We start from the raw sequence: 24,309 nt of genomic DNA, 5'->3' as shown, positions 1-24,309 counted from the left end.
TATTTTGAAAATAAAATTGAGATTGTGTACATAATTATGTGTACGTATGTGTGTTAAAATTATGTACGTAAAATTTGTTTGTATGTGCACATCTTCTAATTTATCAAACTTGTATTTAAGCAGGATAGATTATAGTAAGAACTTATCCTAATTAATCATGTGGCACTTTGTTTGGAAGTGTTTGATAGTAATAATTTTCGTAATTAAAAAATCAAAATACAATATTTCAATTTTGTATTCATAACAAAATTTTAATATTAAATTATAATGTAATTCTAAGGCACTTTGGAGATACTAAAGTGCCCGTCAAACTTGATCGAAATCGATAATGTAGGGTCACCAACATTTTTTATTGGAAAATAGTTTTAAATTGGCTTTATAGAATTCCAAATCCTTTTACACAGTCAAAATACGCACAAAAATCTAGCCTCTAGGAAAGCATGATCTTATTTTAATCCTCTGCGTACACACTGAGTTACGGTTGATCGGGCGTAAAAACTTGCCCAGGAAAAAGAAAAGCCGTTGCCGTAGACCAACTCTCCAAGCCAGGCTGGGAGCTGTGGCGAGAGCTGCGCGGCACTGAGAGAGCAGCTTGAATAATGCTTTTGAGAAACCGTGAAACCCCAGAGTATCTAGCTTTACCCATATATGCGGAGCTCTGCGTGGGCAGACCACCCTTTCCATAGTTATTCGTGGAAACTGTATGGACACACTAATACAGCTAACTGGACACACTAACTGATGGAAACACTAATACAGTTCTTTGAAAAATTTAAACTCATGGAAGACACTCCGATGAAAGCTTCGTCTGAGGACTCCAGAAGAATAGTAGAAGTAGGGTCGGGCGCTGAATGGGCCCTTAGAGGCATAGGAGGTATCAAAACTGCAAAGGACGGACCAGAGAAGGTGGAGGGTCTTCCTAAAAAGAAACGCTTCAGAGTCGAGAAGAGGAAGAGGGCTCGAGAGCGAAAGGGGGAGGCTCAAATTCAGGTCTGGGACGGGCCTTCTTCGAACGCTTCAGAGACCTCAATCACCTCTCAAACGCCGATTGCGGGGTGGGGGGAATCAGTAAAACACCGGTAACAAGCGCTGAAAGAGTTCCAACAAACGACTCCGCAGTCAACAGAAGGGGTGAAGAAGAAACAAGGGGACTCTTGCTTACGCAGATGCCGTAGACCTCTTGACAAGGGTGATCGTCGCAGAGGGGTACTCTGACGTCGTGCTAACTGCGGTTGGCGTAGCTGGAGGAGGCGGTCTTCAAGGAAATCCAAGGAATCCGGAAATCAGCATCTCGAGCTGACGCGTCTGTGCCGAGAACGTAGGAGTTATCTGTGAGAGTAGAAACTTTGTCCTCAGGATTCCTCAGTCCAGCATCCTTAAATTTAAGGCGCTGGACTTAGACCTTACCTTGAGATGGACCGCGTCTTTCTAGGTGACCGGTATCCCAAGATAAAAGAGAAGGAAGTAGGGAGGAGTTCAACCCAAAGGTCTCATCTTCGTAATGGGCCTGACCGGGATGAGCTTCACCCAAATCAATTTGCACCAAAGCAATGTAGCCTCGGCTGTTCTTGTCAGGCGCCAAGCTAGGGTGCACACAGCCATATCACTAATACAAGAGTTTTGGTTAGTCTGAGGCTGTATTAGGAGTTTGGCGGAGTGTGGAAGGCTGTTTAGGCCTCCGCGTGAAGAACGATCCAGGATCTGTGTAACCATTTAAGGGTTAGAGACACAACTGCGACTCTGTTCTAAAAACTTAGTAGCGGTTATGATCGAGGCCAATAACGGGACCGGAAGAAAAAAAGTGGTGGTGGCATTGAGCTACTTTTTGCATGAAGAGGAGGATGCACTATCACCGGATTTGGTAGTTAACCTGGTGTAATTTTGCCAGAAAGAGCAACATTCCCTCATCCTGGAATGTGATGCAAATGCGCACCACACGGTATGGGAGCGCACAGACACCAATAAAAAAGGTAAGAGGCTATTGGAGTTTCTAGTGTCCACTGACTTAAAAATTCTTAATAGAGGTAACAAACCTTTGTCATCGCAGTGAGAAGAGAGGTACTGGACCTAACCGTCTGTTCTAAATAATTAGTGCAGGAGGGTCTCCGATGAGTCCTCCTTGTCGGATCACAGGCAGATCACCTTAAGATTGGTCAACCAAGGGTGATAAAGTGAGGGACCCAAGCAAGATGGACTGGGACTCATTTCGTGAGAACCTGGCTATCGGTTTCCCAAAAGTATGGGACCTCACAAGAAATAGAGCTGTGTGTTGAGCATCTGCAGAGGGTTCTCATCGGCAGCTTCGAAAACAACTGTCCGGAAAGGAACGATAAGAAACGCCAGGAAAGTCTCCTGGTGGAGCTTAAGACTACAGGAGCTTAGAAGTGCGGCACGTCGTGCTTGGAACAGAGTTAGGAACACGGGCCGCCAGATTGACTGGAATTTTCATCGAAGGACTCAAAAGGCCTACAGGGGCAAAAGCAAAAAAGAAGAGCTGAAGAAGGTCTCTTCCGAGTCGGTAAAAGGGATATCCAAAACTGCTAGACTCGGCAAGATTTTGGGCAGAAATCAGAACGCGGTTCTGGAGATCATTCGAGTTGAAGATGGAACGATGGCGACTAAGGAACGATGTCTGATTCACTTGCTGGAATTAAACTTTCCGGGCTTTTGCGGAGGCTCGGTAGGAGATATTTAGCAAAGAACTTCAGACTTGCGCAGGGCACGAAGCCAAAATTGCTAGACCCGACAAGGTTAAATGGGCTGAAGCTTTCAAGCCCTTTAAATTGGCCGGGCCGAGTCATTCCGGCTCTTCTACAAAAAGGGACTGGAGCAAAACGTCGGTCCGCTCAGGCGGACGTTGAGGGTTTGTTTGGCCCTGGGTTATACACCCAGAGCTTGGAGACAGGCGAGAATTGTGTTCATCCCCAAGGCGGGAAAAACAAGTTACAATTCCGCCAAGGATTTTCGTCCGATTAGCCTGACATCTTTTCTGCTTAAGACTCTAGAAAAGCTGGTAGATGTTTATATACGCAATGTAGTTCTACTGCAGCAGCCGCTGCATGTAAATCAGCATGCGTTTATTTTACAATATATTTTTGTTTTCCTCACTTCTTGAGATAATAGTTTTCATAAGTATAAAATAATTCTATTCTTGTTCTAATTCAGTTCTCTCAATGTAAATCACAATTTTAAATTGTATAAATCGTGTTATTCTCATACAGAATATACAAATATGTATTTTATAATTATAAGCGCCTTGGGGCTTAAATTATATAACATTTTCAATATAAATGCATATTTTTAATAATCTATGCACTAATATTGTTAGAAAAATTTTAGTTTCTTTATGTAAAATGTAATAAAAAAAATTTAGTATTTTTCTTTTATTATATTTTAATCATTCAATGTCCTTCATTTTCGTCACCATAAGCATTTTGTTGGTTTGTATTTAAACTTTAAAATGACGCTTCGTTTTATGTGTTTACGTGCGTTTTTAACACACTTGTAGACTTGTCCAAACTCAATTTGCGAGTTGAACGTGCTTTCACCTCTACTAGTTCGATAGAGTAAAACGGAGCCATCTCGAAATAAAGATCTGAAAAAATATCGTAAATATAATACAAGAAAGTGTTTAAGGCTGCATATTATGACCGATTTAATTTATGCCCTGCTTATGTCATCCTGTAATCGGTAAAAGATACTAATTCCATCAAAAAAATCGATTCTAAAAGCCAATTCCAAAAGAAGTTATTGCTCTCTTAAAATTGTCACAAGCATACATACACAAAAAAGATATCTTTTTTCAGAAAGTGTTGATATTCTTTTGAAAATTGTTATCAAAACACTTTCAATTAAAATAACATTTTCGGGACGAGAGTTCTTATTAAAATTAAATGGTTAAAAATATAATTTTTTTAGGATTTGAAAAAATTGGTTCTTTTCTAATTTTAAAATTAATTAAGTTTTATTAAACAAAAACCAAAACAACGCCTAATGAATAACTTCGTATCTATTCCGTACGCACGCACGCACGCACGCACACAGAGATTAAATTTCCCCATCACGTCGTTGATCCTGAGTAATGACAAGTGCGAATCTGATGGACACTTTAAAATCAAATTCGAGTTACCTCAAACCCCCTGATAAAAGTATAATTTTTCATTTATACGTAGTTTTGAATTTTGTCCAGTTTTTGTCGGGTTTCGGCCCACTGTGCACCGCACAAGGTAGTGTGTGAGGAGGCCACTCGCAGGGATGTACCGGACGGGATCGTGGAGTGGATCAGAGGCATGCTCGGACGACAGGTAACGGCATCACTGGAGACAGTGAGTGTCAGCGGATGAGTGGAGAGAGGTGCCTGCAAAGGGCGGTCTCTCCCGACTCTTATAGTCTTGTGGTGGATAGACTACTGAAGACACTGAATGAGAAGAGTGTTCTTTATGTTGAAATATGCAGACAACCTGACTATCTTAAGATAGTGTCTTCAGCAGTCTATCCACCACAAGACCGCCCTAAGATAAGACCCCTTTGTAGAGATACTCCTAGAGTTCACACAGAGAGCCTTGGAGATGATTGAGGAGTGATGTGGCAAGACCGGACTGTCGGTGAACCCACTAAAGACTGGGTTTGTGTATTCACTCGCAGGTACAAGGTAGGCCGGGTAGAAGAGCCGATCTTTGGAGGAACAAATCTAATCCCAACAAAGTCGATTAAATATCTAAGAGTGATCCTGGATAGGAACCTGACATGGAGGGAACATCTTGAGAACCACTGTAAGAGCGTGTGTTCTTATCTCTGGATGTGTAGAACATTCGGTCAGACATGAGATTTGAAACCGAAAATAGTCTATTGGATCTACACGGCGATACTTAGCCCCAGGCTGTTATATGCGTCTATCGTGTGGTGGCAGAGGATGCTAAAGAAAACTATCAACTGGCACTGGAGCATGTTAAAGCTCTGGTTTTGAGAGGGGCTTTGGGAGTCATGCGGATCACGTCGGTAGCGCCGATGAGAATGCTGCTTGGCGTTGAACCACTTAATCAGACGGTGGTAGTTGCTACGGCGGTGGCGGACTATCGCCTAAGGTGTAAATCGAGGTGGAAGGTAAGAGCCTGGCACACAAAACTTCCCGGAGACATACTGTCAGATTCCATTTTTGTAATAGGATAAAACAGTATGCCCGTGATTCGTGCTTTCTAAAGGAAATACAGGATAAGCTTTACCGGCAGGTGCGGAGTGGGACGGTTTCAAGGAACCCGTTCCCCGGGACGGGGACGTCTGGTTTACGGATAACTCCAAAACGAGCATGAGTTCTAATCGCGGCTGGAACTGCAGGTGTGTACTGGACGAGCTGGCAAAGTACAACGATGTTGGCCTGGTATCGGTCTCCGGACATTCAAGAATCAAGGACAACAAAACGGCCGATCTATTTACCAAGGAGGCGGCAGGAACAGGTTGCTGGAATCGGGACCGACAGTTGGGGGTCTTCTATCTAAGCAGGAGGAGGAACAAGAACTGGCTCCGGGACCAGCACCTGAAGTACTGGAGAAAGGAAACAAAGATCAAATGCAAACAAGTCAGAGTCCTGTTGGGGGAATGTCTCGATAAAGGCCTACTTAGAAGCATAAGATCTTTAAGCAAAACGGACACCAGGCACGTAACGCAGTTGCTGACGGGCCTTAATTACCATCTGCATAAGTTGGACCGTAGCGATACGCCCGATTGTAGATATAGTTGTGTGACAAAGAGGAGAAAACTAACCTCCATATCCTTCGGTATTGTCCACTGGTCGGAACAAAAATACGGATCAGATATTCTGGGATCAGATATTCTGGAACTAGATCAGATGGGATAGTTACCCGTAAAGGACTTGTTCCAAAAGAACAATTCAAAAGAACAATCTGACGCTTTTGGAAGAAAGCGATGCCCCTCTAAGAAAAGTTGATAAACGGGGAGACACAATGAACTCGGTCTGAGGTACCAGAGATACGTCCTCGATTGAGGACCACCCCCCGATCCATTATTATTATTATTATTATTATTATTATTATTATTATTATTATTATTATTATTAACTCAGGTCGATTTTGAAATGCCCGCTACTTAAAAGTATTTAGCAAGGAGACACTGGGACAGGGACGGGGAAGTTGGAGCTGTGCTCTACTTAATTCCTCTTTGGACGTTGTCAGTGTTCTAAAAGCATCAGAAGTAGCAGCATCAAAAATGTATGTGTGTGTATGCGTGCGCGCGCGCGCGCGCGCGTGTGTGTGTGTGTGTAAGGGTTGGTGAGTGGGTGGGTTAGAATTGCCCAATGTGTAACAATGTAACAAAAAGTGGAAAAGTTCCAAATTTGAAGTGTAATTTTTTGTTAATTAAGTATTATTTATGCATACAGTACTTATATATATTATATATAACAATTTATATATAACAATTTATATATAAAAATATAGATCAATTATAGGAGACCATGTAGGCGATATAACGCTTTACCGACGCTTCATCACAACGTTACAGATTAATTACAGAAAAATTATTTTGTAATCAATATTTTTTGTATTAAACAATTTCATAATAATTGTTATTCTATTCTATAGTAATAATTCGAAATATTACTATTTTCTTTTACTATTACATGTGTTTGATCTACATTCATTTTTTACTAAATTCACTTCACCAAATAAATATATTTTTTTAATAAAATCGAAAAACTAACCATAGATTCTTAAAATACAACTCTTCTTTTTATTGATACACGACTTAATTACAAAACAATTATTAATTAGCTTTGTTGTGCCGGGAGTCAAATTGGGAGTTCTTCCCGTAGGAGTAATGGTGGTTCGTCCTGCCTTAGGGGTTAGGATCCGAAAGATGAAGGTTCGGGTCGTGGTTACAAATAAATAACATTTTTACTTGTTCAGCTTTCGAACTTTTATTCTCGACTCAGGCTTACAATCAGCTGTTGCGCACGAGGGTATTATATATCCCCTATAACCATTTCTGCTGTGACAAATGTTGGCAACAGATTCTGTTGCCAAAAAGGCGACAAATGAGAAACATATCTTGTCATTGCAAACACTATTAGCAGATATTCAGCAAATATTTAGCAACGTCTGTCATCAGAATACATGACAAAATAATAGTGAACTGCGAGCAGATTTATTGAAAGTATTGATAACAGATTGACGACAAACACCAAAGTGAAAACAATGTCAGCAAATTGTCTGTAGAAATGCAACAACATTTGTGTGTCAAAGTACGCGACAGATTGATACCAGAAATGCAACAGATCTGTCGAAATGTCAAATTGGCAATAAAAAGTGCGGCACCGTCGATAGACGGCTTACTTTCTCGGGAGTAAAATGCAGTCAACTCGCTACATAAAGACCACTCGCAACGCGACTAAAGTAAGCAAAAATTATCTTCCTTCGCTGCACCTGCGGAGGAGTCCGATGTGACGGAAGACCGCCACATTATACTTTTATGATACAGAACTGGTAGTATTTTCATTTTTTGGGGAGTGAGATTTAACTACAAAGAAATTTAATGAAATTAATTGCACCTAGAATAGATGATATACCTGCGATATAAAGGGAGAAAATAGATAGGTCAATTGAGGCCCTCTTATAGGAAATATTAGATGCTAAGGAGAGGGTTGGGTAAATTATTTAATCTGTTTTTACTCCTGAATTAATAAATCTTTCCAGGAGATTGCTTACATCGATTCTCAAATAAAATTATAACTGTGATGAAAGAAGAAATGAAAAGATTCGACAAATCTGTCGCCAATCTGTCATCATTTATGAATACAGATCTGTTGCATATTTGGCGTAAATCTGCTGTGAGTTTACGTTGCAACATCTGTTCTCAATTTGCTGCGTGAATCTGTCATTGTATTGCTAGTGACAGGTCTGCTCTGGTGTTGCACCCAATTTGATATCAGGATTTGATAACAATTTTTGCTTGCAATTTGGGCGCACTCGAGGACACAGTAGGCCATGGTTTTGGCAACCTGATTCCGCAAGAAATTTTTAGCAATCTGCTGACAATTTGGCTGCAAATGGTTAGCTGGGTATGTATCACTCGCGATAAGGCGGTATAGTAAACCGAATAGTAGCTCGAGCGTTGTTAAGTTACTCTCCGCCTAATCACTGCGCGTATTGGCATTCATAGCCGGATGACTTGCTAGCTTAGCGCGATTTTAGGGGCCAGTGACCGAGTGCGTTGTGCAACTATCGCGAGGCTGGGCATTTCGACTTTGGTACGCGGTAGCTTCGCGGTTTATTTGTGCCGCGTAAGGTCTTTATTTAGGTTGATGCAAAACTGCGTTCGAGCTGTTCCGCATCGAATTTTGCGAGATCACGGAAGTTAACAGGAACTTCCGTGAGCACGACGGATTCTAAAGGCGTTGCGAACGATGACCTCTTTCGCAACGTCTTTCGTCACCTACGTTGTAATTCGGGCTACAACAGCTTCAATAAAACTTTAAATAAATGTTTGTAATAATAATAATTTTTATACTTTACTAGTAACATATATAATTGCAGATATCTTGATGGTAAAAGATAATCCTTATTCTTACAACTTATTATTATAAATATTTAACCAATGCATAACTCTATCATACCTCATCTATTTAGTCATCAATATTAATGTAAAATTAAATTTAAATTTAAGAAAAAAATATAAATCCAAGATAATTTTTTAAATCAAATTTAACTTAAGTGGTCTATAAACACTACAAAATACGTAATATTTAAACAAAATTACCTTTTTAAAAAGCTTGAAAAAATGCTCCAAGTGTATGGGTTTGTTTAAGGAAAAAAAATTACAAATCCAAGATGGTACTATTGATATAATTTTTATGGTTGGAAAAAATCACATTTATTTATAATATGTATCAAATGAATCTAAGACAGTACTGTTTATCAAATTCAACCAAAATGATACATATATAAGTAATATATATCACAAAATCTAAGATCATACTTTAGGTAAAATTTAACCTAAGTAATACACATTAACTTTTTCTATAAAAATAATGATATCAAAACATTTTGCGCCAACTATAATAATGGATATTTATATAAACTAAAATATCTACTCTATTGCTATTCTCTGGTCAGTATTCATAATTAAGATGTTGACTGCTTTGTGCCTATACAAGGATGTAATAAAGAAGAAGAATAATGTAAAGCAGATAAATATATATTTTACTATAACTAAATGTTTTATTATAATTAAATTTTTTTTTCAAAAAACTTGGTGCTGCTAAACCGAATACATACGCGCGAGGGGGGGGGGGAGAGAGAGGGGGGGGATAAATACAATAACAATTAATATATTTATTCGGAAAGTTTAGCAGCGCCAAGTTTTTTGAAAAAATATTTATTTATAATAAAACATTTAGTTATAGTAAAATATTGATTTGTCTGCTTTACATTATTCTTCTTCTTCGTTACATCCTTGTACAAGCGCAAAGCAGCCAATATTTTAATTATGAATACTGGCCAAAGAATAGTAATAGAGTAAATGTTTTAGTTCATATAAATATCCATTATTATAATTGGCGCAAAATCATTATTTTTGTACAGCAAGTTAATGTGTATTACTTAGGTTGAATTTTATCCAAAATATCATCTTAAATTTTTGTGATATATATCACTTATATATCATTTTGGTTGAACTTAATAAACATTATTATCTTGGATTCATTTAATACATAAATCATTCTTCCTCCGTCTGACATTTAATATATACAGCACAGTGCAATAATAAAACAATATCTGAAAACTTTTAGTAACATTTTTTCAAATTTTAAATCCGTAAATATCTAATAGTTACATTTTCCCTGTAGTACTTTTTAGTATAATCATAGTAGTAATATGTTTACCTAAAGTGTTAAATCCGAAATGATATTGTTTAGACGATAATTATTTGCATGAAAAACGTTTTGACGGAAACATTTTTAATTAATCCTCATATATAATATTTTGTAACATAACTTTAACTTATTAACGCCAAAACAACCCAAATTTTTTCTCTAACTTAGGCCAACAGATTTTAATAAAATCTTGTTTAATTTATTTTAAAATTAACTTTCCTAGATGTTTTCAGGTCTGCTCTTTACGATGCGGCCACTTATAAAAGTAAAAAATATCAATTTTTATTGTTTCTAGACAAATGTACACAAAATCACGCTTTATCAGTCTGTTTTTAAAAGAAAATGATCGATTTCTTAGGGAAAAACACTGCTTTATATTAGAAACTGCATAAAATGTATTATTAACACTTGTACTTTAAAAATATGTAGTTATTTTTTTTTTATTTTTTTATGCGCCAGTCTAAAAAAGGCAATTAAATTTTTTTCATATCTACTTTTTCGACGTTTTCTTACTTTATAATACAAAAATATTTGTGGAAATTGGTATACAAGAGTTCTTGGAGTTGCTGGTTACGAATCTGCTGTCAGATTTGCAAAATTCAAAATGGTGAATTCAATATGGCGGACAAAGCACTCCGCACCACACTAAGAGGAAAAAAATCATTCTACGGATTTGGCTAATTTTTGGATATGTTGTAGTTCTCGTCATTTTGAACAAATGTTTCAAAGCACAACTCGATCCTATGAGCCGTTTCCGCTCTACAAGCCCTAAAAGGTCCAGATTTGACATGTAAAGGCATAAGCTTTTCGACTCGATATATGTGACCCCTCGGTCTAATGTGTGCGTGCGTGCGTGCGCGTGTGTGTGTGTGTGTGTGTGTAAAGGGTGTAACGAGCCGTTCCTCCGCCACGTTAAGGCATATAGATACGAGGCCGTTACCCTCCTACCTCGTGTAGTCCCCTCCGCTTATCTCGGTCTCCCCGCACATCTCCGCTCCTCTTGTCACCAAACGGGGGCTATAAAAGCCCTCCGCTGGTGATAAGGAATCAGATCTCCCCGGTCTAGCGAACCGACCGATCCTCTCAGCGAACTGAGCTGAGCATCCAGAGCACGCACTGAGTGCCAAACATAACCGCAAACCCGGTTCTCCTTGTCAGCGCGCACTGAGCGCTTCCTCGTGCCACGCGGTGAGTGGCCTACCACCGTCACACTCGTCATCCGGATCCTGGTACGCGTATTGAGCTACCGATCCCGACCGCACACGGGGACCCCGCACTGAGGGGAAACCGCCGACGCGGAGGACCATCCACGCGGGATGATCCTTGACGATAATAACAGCTGATCGTCGAACAGCTGATCACCGTGGCCGTCGAGCCGAGCTCCGCGCCGCACCGCGCAGTCGCGCACCGCCGCGACCAGTCATAACGCCGCACCGACCGACTCGGCGCATGCGAACACCGCACCGTACCGCGCAGCCGCGACCGTAACGCCGCAGCCAATCCGGCTACCGCCGTGACCGATGTGAACGCCGCCTCGAACTACACCGCCACGAATGCCGTAATCGTTAAGCTTGGCCGCTACCGCCGATCGACACGCCGACCGACCGATACATGGGCCGTGCGCAGCCAATCCGGCACCGAATACTCAACGCGCACATGCGCCCCGCGACACACGTCGCCACAGCGAATCACCCACGACTCGCATAGCGAGACCTTAGGCTAAGTTGTAATATATTAGAGCAGGGACATTGTAAATATTAGTTAGGCTTAGAATATAATAAATACTAGTTATTAAACGTATACCGCTTGCCTCCGTTATTCAATCAACCAGCCCGCCGCCCGAACCCTGAATTACCCGCGGCTATCCGTAGCACATCATAATTTGAAAATTCACGGTTACAAGGGTATTAATTAATATTACAACGTTATTATTTATTAATGAATATTAAATCGTTTGGATTTTGCTTACCTCTACTGTAACACACACACACACGCACGCACGCACGCACACACTAGACCGAGGGGTCACATATATCGAGTCGAACACCCTATGCCTTTACATGTCAAATTTGAACCTTCCACGGCTTGTAGAGCGGAAATGGCTCACAGGATCGAATTGTGCTTTGAAATATTTGTTCAGAATGATGAGAACTACAACATATCCAAAAATTAGCCAAATCCGCAGAGATTTTCCCCCCTTCGTGTGGTACGTGGTCCTTTTTGAAAATTTGTCAATTTTCCATGAAAATTGATATATAAGGTTTTTAGGATCGTTGATTTTAAATTTGCTGTCAGATTTGCAAAATTCAAAATGACGGATTCAATATGGCAGTTTAAAAATTTTAAAAATTATGTTTTGGATAGAAAAAGATGTTTATCCCTTGTCAATATTTCTTGGAACAAGTTTTATTATAAAATTTCATTCCATTCGGAATTAAAAACCAGATGGGAAAAATGGATTCGAGAAGGATTTCCAGAGGAAAAGAAAATTATCTTAGAAAAATATCCTCGTAAGGCTGAATTGTTGGTGGAAGCTCCTAAGGTTAATCGGGAAATGTTTCACATGATGTCAGATATAGCAAAAGCACGAAATGAGCATTTCATAAAAACTCAAAATTCTGTTGGCTCAACGCTGTCAGCCCTAGGTGCCGCAATATCTCTTATTTTAAGTAATTCGAAGGATGGAATAAACCAAGAATTGCTTACAACATATCTCTGCGACGCGGGAAAAATAATCTCGGACGTTTTTTATCAACAATCTGTTGCTAGAAGATCCTACATTGCACTGGTTCTACCAAAGTCTTTGAAACCGACAACGGATGATGTAAAATCAGACGAATGGCTATATGACTCAAAATTCGCGGAGCAATTAAAGAATGTTCAAACGGTAGAAACTGTATGTGCTAAAATCAAAGCAGCTAACAAAAATATTAATACATATAAGGCTAAATATCAGGGAAACTTCAAGAACCCACCTGCAAGATACAAGCAGATGGGTCAGTATTAAAGACGTCAATGATTAACTTTAAACCGAGGACCACGAAATACAATCAGAAAATGTCGAAAGCAACATCGAGCCGTTCGTCGAGCCAGAAATCGTCGAAGAAATAACTGAGGTAACAGCGACTGCAGGTCGCTTAAAACACTTTATTCAAAACTGGGAAGAAATAACATCCGATCAATTTATAATCCAATGTTTAAAAGGATATAAAATCCCTTTCCACAATATTCCCAGACAAATCGTGCCTCGAGGAACCAGATTGGTCGACAGAAGAACTAAAGGCGATTAAAATAGAAATTAATAAACTATTAATTAAAAAAGCGGTCGAGGAGTGTACAGAATGCAAAGAGCAATTTATGTCATCTTATTTTTTGGTCAGGAAGCCAGATGGATCCAACAGATTTATATTCAATCTAAAAATTTTTAATTTGTTTGTCATTCAAAAACATTTTAAAATGGAGGATTTGCGTTCAGCCAAAGATTTATTAAGTCAAGGAGACTTTATGGCTTCAATTGATTTAAAAGACGCGTATTTTTTAATTCCGGTACATAAAGACTGCCGAAAATACTTACGTTTCATATTTCAAAATAAATTATTTTAGTTTACATGTCTACCTTTTGGACTATGCACTAGTCCTTATATCTATACTAAGGTTATAAAACCCATAATAAACAAATTAAGAGCGATGGGTATGACTACAGTAATTTATATTAATGACTTTTTATCAGAAAGTCCTTTCAATTATGTTCTAACGATGTACAAATAGCAATCAAACTGTTGGAACATCTGGGCTTTATAGTGAATTATAAGAAAAGCTCCCTAACACCTAGTCAGAGATGCAAATATCTAGGACTAATACTTAACTCTGTAGATTACACGCTGGAATTAACAGAAAAGAAAAAGCTACAAATTATTCAATTATGTAAGTTTCAAAGAAAAATCTTGTAAAATTAGAGAATTTGCTAATTTATTAGGTGTTTTAACAGCAGCTGTCCCTGCTGTAGCTTATGGTTCCATTCACTGTAAGAGATTAGAAAGACAAAAATTTCTCGCATTAATTATTAGTGAAAATAATTATGAAGAAAAAATTTTAATTACTAAGTTTATGAAAGAAGATTTACTCTGGTGGCAACATAATTCCAGCATAGAAAAAAATCCTATTAGACTTATAAAGTTTAAAATCAAACTATCATCGGATGCCTCTCTAACTGGATGGGGAGCGCACTGTGAGGGTAAAAGTGCTCACGGTTTTTGGTCTAAAATAGAAAGAAAATAGCATAAATTATCTGGAGCTTTTAGCGGCTTTCTTTGCGTTAAAATGCTTCGTATCTCATTGCACTAATTGTGAAATCCTAATACGAATAGACAACACATCTGCAATATCATACATAAATAGAACAGGCGGAGTTCAAATGCCCCACTTAAGTGAACTAGCTCGAAAAATATGAAAGTGGTGCAAAGTCAGGAAATTGTGGATTTTTGCATCATACATTCCCTCAAAAGAAAACGTTAAAGCAGATTATGCATCACAAATCGTCAACATAGATACCGAATGGGAATTAAATGATAGTTCATTTAAGAAAATAAATAAAAAATTTGGTCCCTTCTCAATTGACTTATTTGCATCCAGATTAAATAAGAAATGCAAAAGATTTTGTTCAAGGTTTCCCAATCCTGACGCTACAGCAGTAGATGCTCTAACAATCTCTTGGAGTCATGAAAAATTCTACGCATTTCCTCCCTTCGCACTGATTCCAAAGACACTGCAAAAAATAATTTCGGATAAGGCAAATGGTGTTGTAGTTGTCCCAAGATAGTCAACTCAACCCTGGTATCCCCTTTTCATATCACTATTAACTGCACCACCGTTAATCCTCAATCCAGATAAAAATCTCCTATTATCCCCTTGCAGAACGAAAAAACATCCACTTGCAGCAAAACTGTCATTGATGGTAGGGACATTATCTGGACGGCGTACTTAAGAAAAGGAATAGATAATGATGCTGTGGAAATTATGGTTCATTCGATCACCGAATCTACTATCAAACAATACCAAGGCCCATTGAAATTATGGAAGAATTTCGCAAAAGATAATCATTTAGACTTACATAACGCTAAAACCTCAGACATTATTAAGTTTCTAATGGAAAGGTACAAAAGTGGCGCAAGTTATGGTACCCTCAACGCCACCCGCTCGGCTATAGCCCTTATTTCTTCATATAATATCCATAAGGACGGTCTCATATCACGGTTTGTAAAAGGCACTTTTAAAAAGAGACCCACAAAACCCAGGTACACCATCACGTGGGACACGACACCCGTATTCACTTTTTTAGAAAATCTTTACCCTCTCAAAAGACTAAAGCTTAAAGAAGCAACGGAAAAAGTTGCCACATTATTGGCCCTCGCTACAGCTCACCGGTTACAGACCTTGGCCCTAATTAACATTGACAACATTTCGGTCTCAGATTCAAAAATATCAATTAAAATACCGGACTTAATAAAAACATCTAAGCCAGGTTCCTTTCAACCAGACTTAGTACTTCCATTTTTTAAAGAAAAACCAGGATTGTGTGTGGCCTCTGTTATCTTGGAATATCTAGAAATTACAAAAAACTTAAGAACAAAAAATAATAAAAAATTTTTAATTTTGACGATAAAACTTCATAACAATGCATCATCTCAGACAATAGAACACTGGATTAAATCCTTGCTTACTAAAGCTGGCATTGATACAAAACAGTTCTCGGCATACAGCACACGACATGCAGCGGTATCAGCAGTTTTCAAAAATGGAGTAAATATAGATACAATCAGACGAACAGCAGGCTGGTCAGCTGAATCACAAATGTTCGAAAAATTTTACAATAAACCCATTTTGGCATCAAAAGATAAGTTTGAAAGGTCATTAATAATAAAAAAACTAATACTTTGTTTAATATATACTTAAGTACGCTTAAGTTTAATATATACTCTGTATATCTTTATAAGTAAATAATTAAATATATATATGCAAACTAAGAACTTATAACTGGAAGAGTGAGTTATTTCAAACTCTAAATGTCTACATCTTATCATCATTGAGAACGAGATGCGTAATATAATTAAACGATCGAACGAGGCCGCCTAAGGCAGTCGAAGTTCGATCAGAATTATATGAAGCGTCTCGTTCAAAAATGATGATCTCCCACCCCCACAAAAAAAACCCTACCCAAAAGTAATGAAATAACTCCACTTTGAACTGAACCTCTAAACAATATGACAAAGGGAAGCAAGAGGCGCCACCTAGTAGGTAAGGAGGCGCTAGTTTCAACTCATTTATATTCTAAATGTTGTGAAGCTAGTCATGGCAAGCATTACTACATCTTATCATCATTTTTGAACGAGACGCTTCATATAATTCTGATCGAACGAGGCCGCTTTCGGCGGCCTCGTTCGATCGTTTAATAAAGCATTGCTAACTATTACATCGTATTGTTTTTCGTTATCTTATATCTGATATTGTCCGACTCTTATTGTGAGGAGATAGATTACCAAGAATTATTTTTATTTTTTAATTTGTTTTTATTTTTTAATTTTTGTTTTTACCTATTTCCTTTAATTTTCATTTTATTTTTAAAATTTTATCTTTGTTTTTATAATTTTTTAATCTTTTTGATATAATTTTTGTTGAAGTAGAGTTGGCAAAAATACAATTTACAATTTTTAGAAAACATGTAAATCCTTTTTTCACATTTTTTAACATTCGAGCAATTCCTATAATATCCAGTTGTTTCACTTACGTGTTTTTTTAGATCTCTCGGATTTTCCGCTTATGTAACTTTTAGAAACATTCAGTGTAAAATCTTTTATTGCAAATCTCTTTGCATTTGTACAAGCACTATTCCATGAAATTTAAAATCTGAGATCTAAAAAGCACGTAAGTAAAAGAAAACTGGATATTATAAATATTGCTCGAATGTCAAGAAATGTTGAAAGAAACTTACATATTTTGTAAAAATTGTAAATTTTATTTTTAGAATCCTGTTTCAACGAGAATTATATCAAAAAGTTTAAAAAGTTATAAAAACAAAAATAAAATTTTTAAAATAAAAAAAATTAAAGAAAAAGAAAATAAAAAACAAAAATTTAAAAATAAAAAATAAAAAACAAAAAAAATAAAAAATAAAAATGAATCTTGGTGATCGTCTACTTCTTCGCGATGAGAATTAGGCAACATCAGATGTAAGATGGCAAAAAACGATACGATGTAATAGTAAGCACTGCTTTATTCAAATATTACAAAAAAGATTTATCATATTCTATGAAAATTTATAATAAAACTTGTTCCAAGAAATGTTGACAAGAGATAAACATTTTTTCTATTCAAAACATTTTTTAAGTTTTAGAATGTCATATCAAATCTATTTTCAATTTTGCAAATCTGTATTGTGAGTATGATGCATTCACACCAAGAATGTCGCAAACGATAAAGGTGTCAAGTGACACTTCACGCATGCAACACCGCCCGGCATACATACCGGGCGTCGCACCGGGCAATGCACCCGGTTGCAAAATAAACAACACTTAAAATCTCCTGATTTTGGGCAGAATCTGCGTAGCCAGCAATTGCTGGCTAAGCAAATGCACTGACCGAAGACCAGTGACCGCGGAAGTACCTTTATACGCCAAAAATCGGTGTATATAAATACCGCTGTAAAGATAACGAGCAGGCTTAATTGCATAATGTATAGTGACGAATCTATGTCGCTCGACATAACATCTTTTGTTACGGGTTTATTAGTTAACAACTTAGTGTAACTCACAAGGGAACCTCGCGAACCCGAAAATTCTGATTTTAATGAAACTTGGCATAAATGTAGAGGGGGTAAATATATGAATTAAAAAATTTTTAGTTGGTACTTATAAACGGTTTAAAGGGTTAAAACCACCTTTTAAAAATTGAGAGTTTTTGCCTTTTCTCGATATATCTCGTAAAGTAAACAAAATATAAAAAAATGTTTTATACAAAAGTTGTACAGTATAAATAGCCCCGTTTAATTACGCTGTTTCTTAAAAATAATTTTTTTAATAAAAAAAATGTTCTAATTAAAAAAATTCTGTTTCATCTATCGCGTCCTTGTCAATTGAGAGAAAATATACAATGTTAATCTACTATCGGCGTTATCTTTTTGGAACCTGACCCGAAAAGTTACGGCAGCGATCCCCGATACTGTGTCCCGAGACCAAGGGGCACAACATCTGACAGCAAATTCCAAATCAACGATCCTAAAAACCCCTAATATACTAATTTTCATGGAAAATTGAAAAATTTTCAACAATTTATCTGCCATATTGAATCTGCTATTTCAAAATTTGCAAATCTGACAGTAAATTCATAATCAGCGATCCCAAAAACCCTTGCACACCATTTTCCATAAATATTTTAGTATTATAAAGTAAAAAAATGCTAAAAAAAATAGATATACAAGAAAATTCGGACGCCTTTTTTAGTCTGCCACATTAAAAAAAAATTAGAAAAAAATATCTGCATATTTTTGAAGTACAAGTATTAATAACACGTTTTGTGCAATTTCCAATATAAAAACAGCATTTATTTCTTAAGAAATCGGTCATTTTCTTTAAAAAAACAGGCTGAAGAAACGTGATTTTTTGTTTAAATTTGGCTGGAGAAACAATAAAAATTGATGTTTTTTACTTTTCTAAGTAGTCGCATCGTAAAGAGCGGACTCAAAAACATCTGAAAAAGTTAATTCTAAAATAAATAAATTATTAATGAAAAAATAAGAGAAAAAATTTGTTGTTTGGGCGTTAATGGGTTAATATACATAGTTAAATGTAAAAAAAATCATTTAAGGGGCTACATACACCCAGAAATTTTGAAAAAATGGATTTTTCGTTTTTTGCATATTCGTAAAGTATAAGGTTTTGAGAATATCCCTTGCAAGTTTCAAAGTAATTCCTTAAAAATTGTCGGAGATATAGCGAGAAAGGTCCAAGCGCGTTTGACAATGCTGGGGCGCGATGAGCGCTTTCTGATCCTTTGCAGCAGATAGCTTACGCGAGAATATTACGCCGGCAAGCTAGAATCGAAGCCTTTCATGCCGTTACATCTGGGGAGGGTTCACTGTATGGCCTTGGAGTGGATGACTCTATGTAAGTTGGAAAAAAATTTATCTACGTTTTAACCGAATGTCAAACTTTAAACGCGTTTTTCTCGAAACCATGTTTTCAAAACGCGTGCCAAAAATATCTCGAAAACGGCTGGACCGATTTACTTGAAATTTGGAGGGCTTAATCTACACAAAAAAAGGCAGTCTTTATCGTAGCGGTTTTTTTTAGAGCCCTTACTTTTTTTTTAAAGTTAAAAAAACGACCGATTTTTATCCTAAAAAATCGCTTTTTTTCTTTAAACGGCTGCCATTTTGCCAAAAATCGATATTTTAAAAATCGGCTACGATAAAGACTAGATAATATCATTCAGTTTAAGAAAATTTTAGGCTGGTCTGTTTCAGATAAGTTCTGTACGAACTGCAATTGGCACCGCAAAGCACCTTTTTTCAACAAGGTCTTGCGACGAGGACAATATCTCCGCCATTTTTAAATATTTTCAGTTCAAATTTATTCTGAGACATGTTCTAAGAATGTATTTTAAAATAAAGAAAACTAGGATTAATTACATACATTACGTTTCGAAAAAAAAAATCGAGAAAAAGGCCTATTTTTTACGTCTCTGGGTGTATGTAGCCCCTTAATTTGATGAAAAACATTTTTTAATTTAAAAAATGATGGTGGGGTCATGTTGTAGACAAAAAAATTAAAAAAATTTTTTTCTTTACAACTTGAAAATACTCTTGAAACCATACAACTTTTATTTAAAAAATTGTTTTTCTATCTTTTATTACTTCCGACGATATTCACTCCGAAAGAGAAAGATCGTTTTTTTCAAAGGTGCGTTTTACCCTAGACCTAAACATAAAACTCCGCATATACGCATATATAAAAAATACGAGTCTCTTTGATTTTTATGTTTAACAATATATTTCAAAGAGAATCAAATCGGTGTTGGGCACTTGTGACGCTTCCCTTGCTAGTTATATGGTATTTTTTCAGGCGGATAAATTTAAGAAAACTACTCGATCAATTGTTTTGATTTTTTAATATGTTGCAATACATATCTGTGGCTTTAGCATGAACTAATGACGAATTCGGTTGGATGCACTAGTGCGCACTGAGTGCACCCTCGTTTAGTAGTTTAGTTTTTTCCATTCTGAATACAAACCTACAGAATACGAAACATTAAACGAGAGCACACTAGTGCGAACTGGTGCACCCAACCGAATTCGTCATAAAATATCAACACAAGCCCATAAAAAAAGTATCCTGCGCCGTGGACCAAACCAGGTTATTCCCACGTATTTTGACTCGTTAAAAACGAATCTGATGTCAGTTTTCTCCACCACATCTGTTTTTCTTCACCCTCAAAAAACACTTTAAAAACATTTACCTAAAAACAAACTTCTACAAACATTAAACTTTGTAATCTAATATATTTTAACTAACCATTTTTTAATCTTAGGACCCTCTAATAAATGCCCATAACTTGATAATAACAAACTCCATTAACCTGGGGATTCGATGTAAACAACAAAAAAAAATTTAACATAATAGTGTAAGTTTGACATTACAACCATCTCCAGCATTCTCTAAGGTTTTTTAATGAGGCAGCAGGTTTTTTTAATTCCAATACGAGAAATAAAGATCTGAGAAGATTCTATTCAATAAGATAAAACGATATACTAAGAAATTCCCAATACGGGATGTTCGTTACTTTAAGAAATCAAAGATTTTCACCATATCAGTTACTAAATCTCTATAGTCTTCACTTCTGTAATTACCCAAAAAGTTTTCAACTACCTTCTTAAAACTAAGACTGCAGCTCCTTTGTCGGCATTCATTGTATCAAGAAATCCTTAATTTCTTAAAGTAAAGGGTATCCCGTATTGGGTATTTCCTAGGATGTCGCTTTATCCTATCGAATAGAATCTCATTAGATCTTCTCGGAATTAAAAAACCTGCTGCTTCAGAGGATGCTGAAGATAGTTGTAATGTCAACGTTACAGTATCATGTTAAAATTTTTCTCGTCGTTTGCATCAAATCCCCGGGGTTATGAGATAATTGGATTTGCTGTTAATAGGTTATCAGATTATGGGCATTTATTAGAGCGTCCTAAGATAAAAAATGGTTAATTAAAATATATTAGATCACAAAGTTGTTCATATGATAAATGTTTATATAATAAATTGCACAAATTGATTTAAAACAATAGCATTAGGTGTACAAATAAGTTTCCGCTGTTTTTTATCAAAAATTGGGCATTTATGATTTCAACCGATATGAAATTGCTTGTTGAATCCTAATGTAAGTGCAAATTCTTCTTGCATTTGGCACGAATCTTGATCAATAATGCTTCCAATTCCGCGTCTTCGTACACTTTCGGCCTTCCGCTACGTTCTTTGTCTTCGATGTCAAATTCACCGTTCTTAAACTTTTGAAACCACTTACGACAACTTCTCTCACTTAAGGCAGCCTCACTACATGCTTCTACAAGCAATTGATGCGCCTCAGCTGCAGATTTCTTCAAATTAAAGAAGTAAATCAAAAGTTCCCGCAAATGACGCTTATTCGGCTCAAAACTCGACATTTTCGCACAGAAAAGAATATATTATACTGATAAAAATTCACTAATATTTAAAGGTTATGTTGTTGACAGATGTCCGACCTTACGATAATGGCGTTTTACATCTGACAATTTTAACCATAACTTACTGGTAGCGCCAACTTTCTTCAAACGGCGGAAATTTATTTGTACACCTAATATTTGTTGTTAAAACAATGTTTATATGATAAATTGCATAAATTGATTTAAAACAATTTTTTTCTTGTAATTAAATAATATAAAAATATAGCTGAGTTAAAAAAAAATTTTTCTTTAAAAAAAATTATTGAAAAATTGTTTTATTTGCCTTTCTGAGACCGATAAGTTCTCTTCTCCTTTTATGTTTACCTTGATTGGGCTTTTTAAAGTCACTCCAAGGTCAAATTTAGCATCAGTAAATAGATCCTTTAAAGCCTTACTACTTTTGTTTTAAATAATTATTTGTAAAACTTATATTGTTTGAGAGATTTCGAGGTTACAAACTTTTTTCGAACACCTTTTATGTCGTAGCGATGTAATGATACGTTTCCGACTAGGTTTATTTTCAAAAAATAATTCTTATGGTGCTCTTGACAATCTCTAAAAGTTTGTCAGTTAAATTTTCGAACACCATGTGTGTGTGTGTGTGTGTGTGTGTGTGTGTGTGTGTGTGCGCGCGCGCGCGCGTGCGTGCGTGCGTGTGTCTGTATACAGGGTTATTTTTAATGGCTGTCTCAACTTTTTACCATGGAAGATGGGATTACTGACTGCAACCTTAAAACACATATGTATAGCATGTGCACGTACATATGTCGTACATGTGTGTACTAAGGTTGCAGTCGGTAATCCATCTCTCCTGGTAAAAAGTTGGGACAGGCATTAAAAATCCTGTATATATACCCTGTATATATACATATTGTGACCGTGCTCACAAGTGACGGACAACTTCATCTCCGTGTCATCGCTTTGCGTCACCCAGATAACAAAACGACAGTGGTTTCGTATTTATTATTCAAAAGAATGGGCGCCAGGTACGAGAGAACGTATCAATCTTTTCGTGGTATGCGCAGTAATGATCTCCTAAATGGAAGCGTCAAAAGGGCGAGTAATTATTATATTTTCGACACGGATTTCGGCGGCTCCGATAGCCGACTACTCAGTCCTGAAAAATGATAAAGGGGAAGGTTCGATAAGGGTGGTTAGAATCGAGAAGGCGAGAGAACTATCTCAAATAGAGTACAATTTAAACAATAAAATTAACAATTATATTTACGAGTTCAGACGAATACAATAATAACGTGGCCTCAAATACACGATCGAGCGGCGACTATAATCCGCGTACGAGTCGATGCTTACTCGAATTAACTTTGAATCGGGACGAGAACAATTATCAAATGTGCGATGCAATACAAAGGTTATTCTAGAGTGTGTCGTAATTCTTTTCTAAACGCAAGCAAATCGTCGTCAAATCTCCAGCGCGAGGACAGTCGTCAAAGACGGCCGAGACATACAGTGCGTTACAATCGCGCGGCACGCGCTGAGTTCGTGATCTCCCGCTAACAAACTTATCCCGTAGGGAATGTACGCTGTAATTAATAATTACTCCCAAACGACACGGCAAGTAACCACAAGAACAAATACTCTGACGGAATCGAATACAAAATTACACAAAATTCCGCGACATAAATTAACAAAAGTGACTTGGTTGCGGACTTCAGTGTTGCCAGATGTAGCATAGTTATGCTGCGTGCAGCATAATTCAAGCGTTATAGCATAGTAGCATTATTTGTTAAAATTGCCCTTATGAAAAAAAACTATTAAGATCTAATAATAACTGTTCAGAAAAACAATTAGCAAATTTCTAGTAGTTTTTTGGCGGACTACTGAGGAAACTATTTGGGACTAAATAGTATTTTCGAATAATAACTATTCACAAAACTATTAACAAATAGTTTCCTATAAAAAATTACTATTAAAATTCAATAGTAACTATTCATGAAACTATTGACAGTTACAATGTAAATAGTTACTACTAGAGAATTAGTGGCCTAGGCCTAAATAGAACTCTCCCATAATAACTATTCGCAAAGCTATTGACGAATAGTTACTATTCAAATGTGAATAGTTACTATTGAAAGATTATTGACTTGAAGAATAATAGCCCCAATTATAACTTTTGCCAAACTGTAAATGTCAAAGAATGATTTTGCCATTTAGTTCAAAATTAATTATTTAGCAATTATACATTTTTACATCAATGTTTTTCATAAATAAATAATTATGAAATATAATAATATAATAATTTAAGTACAGTAAACGTACGTATTTGTAAAAATAAATAATTACTGAATAATTTTAAACTAATTAACCATTCGTCAACGATCTGGCAAATAAAGTTATTTTATCAAATAGATTTCATCAATATATTAATACATTTTTTCTAATTAACGCTAATCACCAATCGTGTGAATAATCAAAAATCGAATATATTATATATTATCTTACAAAGTGGACATTATAAGAAATGTAAGAAATAAAATAATTTATTATAGAATATTGTTTTTTATAATTTTGTAAAAAAATTTTCCGCCAGGGAAATGTGTAATAATTCTTTTTGATAATATCATGTTTAATACTATATTAGTACTTTTTCTGAATAGATTAATTATGTTTAATACTATATTAGTACTTTTTCTGAATAGATTAATTACCCAATATTAATAAA

The 24,309-nt window shown here is 36.4% G+C and overlaps 2 protein-coding genes across 8 annotated transcripts in view; one reads left to right on the top strand and one right to left on the bottom strand.

Moving 5' to 3' along the window:
• Nucleotides 1-24,309, bottom strand: part of LOC105836993 (kinesin-like protein KIF21A) — a 242,645-nt gene that overhangs the window by 83,420 nt on the left and 134,916 nt on the right. The window lies entirely within an intron of this gene.
• Nucleotides 3,909-5,984, top strand: LOC105836994. Its single transcript, XM_028189975.2, has 2 exons — nt 3,909-4,304; nt 4,645-5,984. The coding sequence occupies exon 2, from the start codon at nt 5,306-5,308 to the stop codon at nt 5,852-5,854; it is 549 nt and encodes a 182-aa protein (XP_028045776.1). The 5' UTR covers nt 3,909-4,304; nt 4,645-5,305; the 3' UTR covers nt 5,855-5,984.

This window comes from Monomorium pharaonis, chromosome 8, assembly GCF_013373865.1.
Source record: "Monomorium pharaonis isolate MP-MQ-018 chromosome 8, ASM1337386v2, whole genome shotgun sequence".
Classification (NCBI taxonomy): Eukaryota; Metazoa; Arthropoda; class Insecta; order Hymenoptera; family Formicidae; genus Monomorium; species Monomorium pharaonis.
Note: the sequence above shows the minus strand (reverse complement) of the source record. Positions and strands in the feature narration are given on the sequence as shown.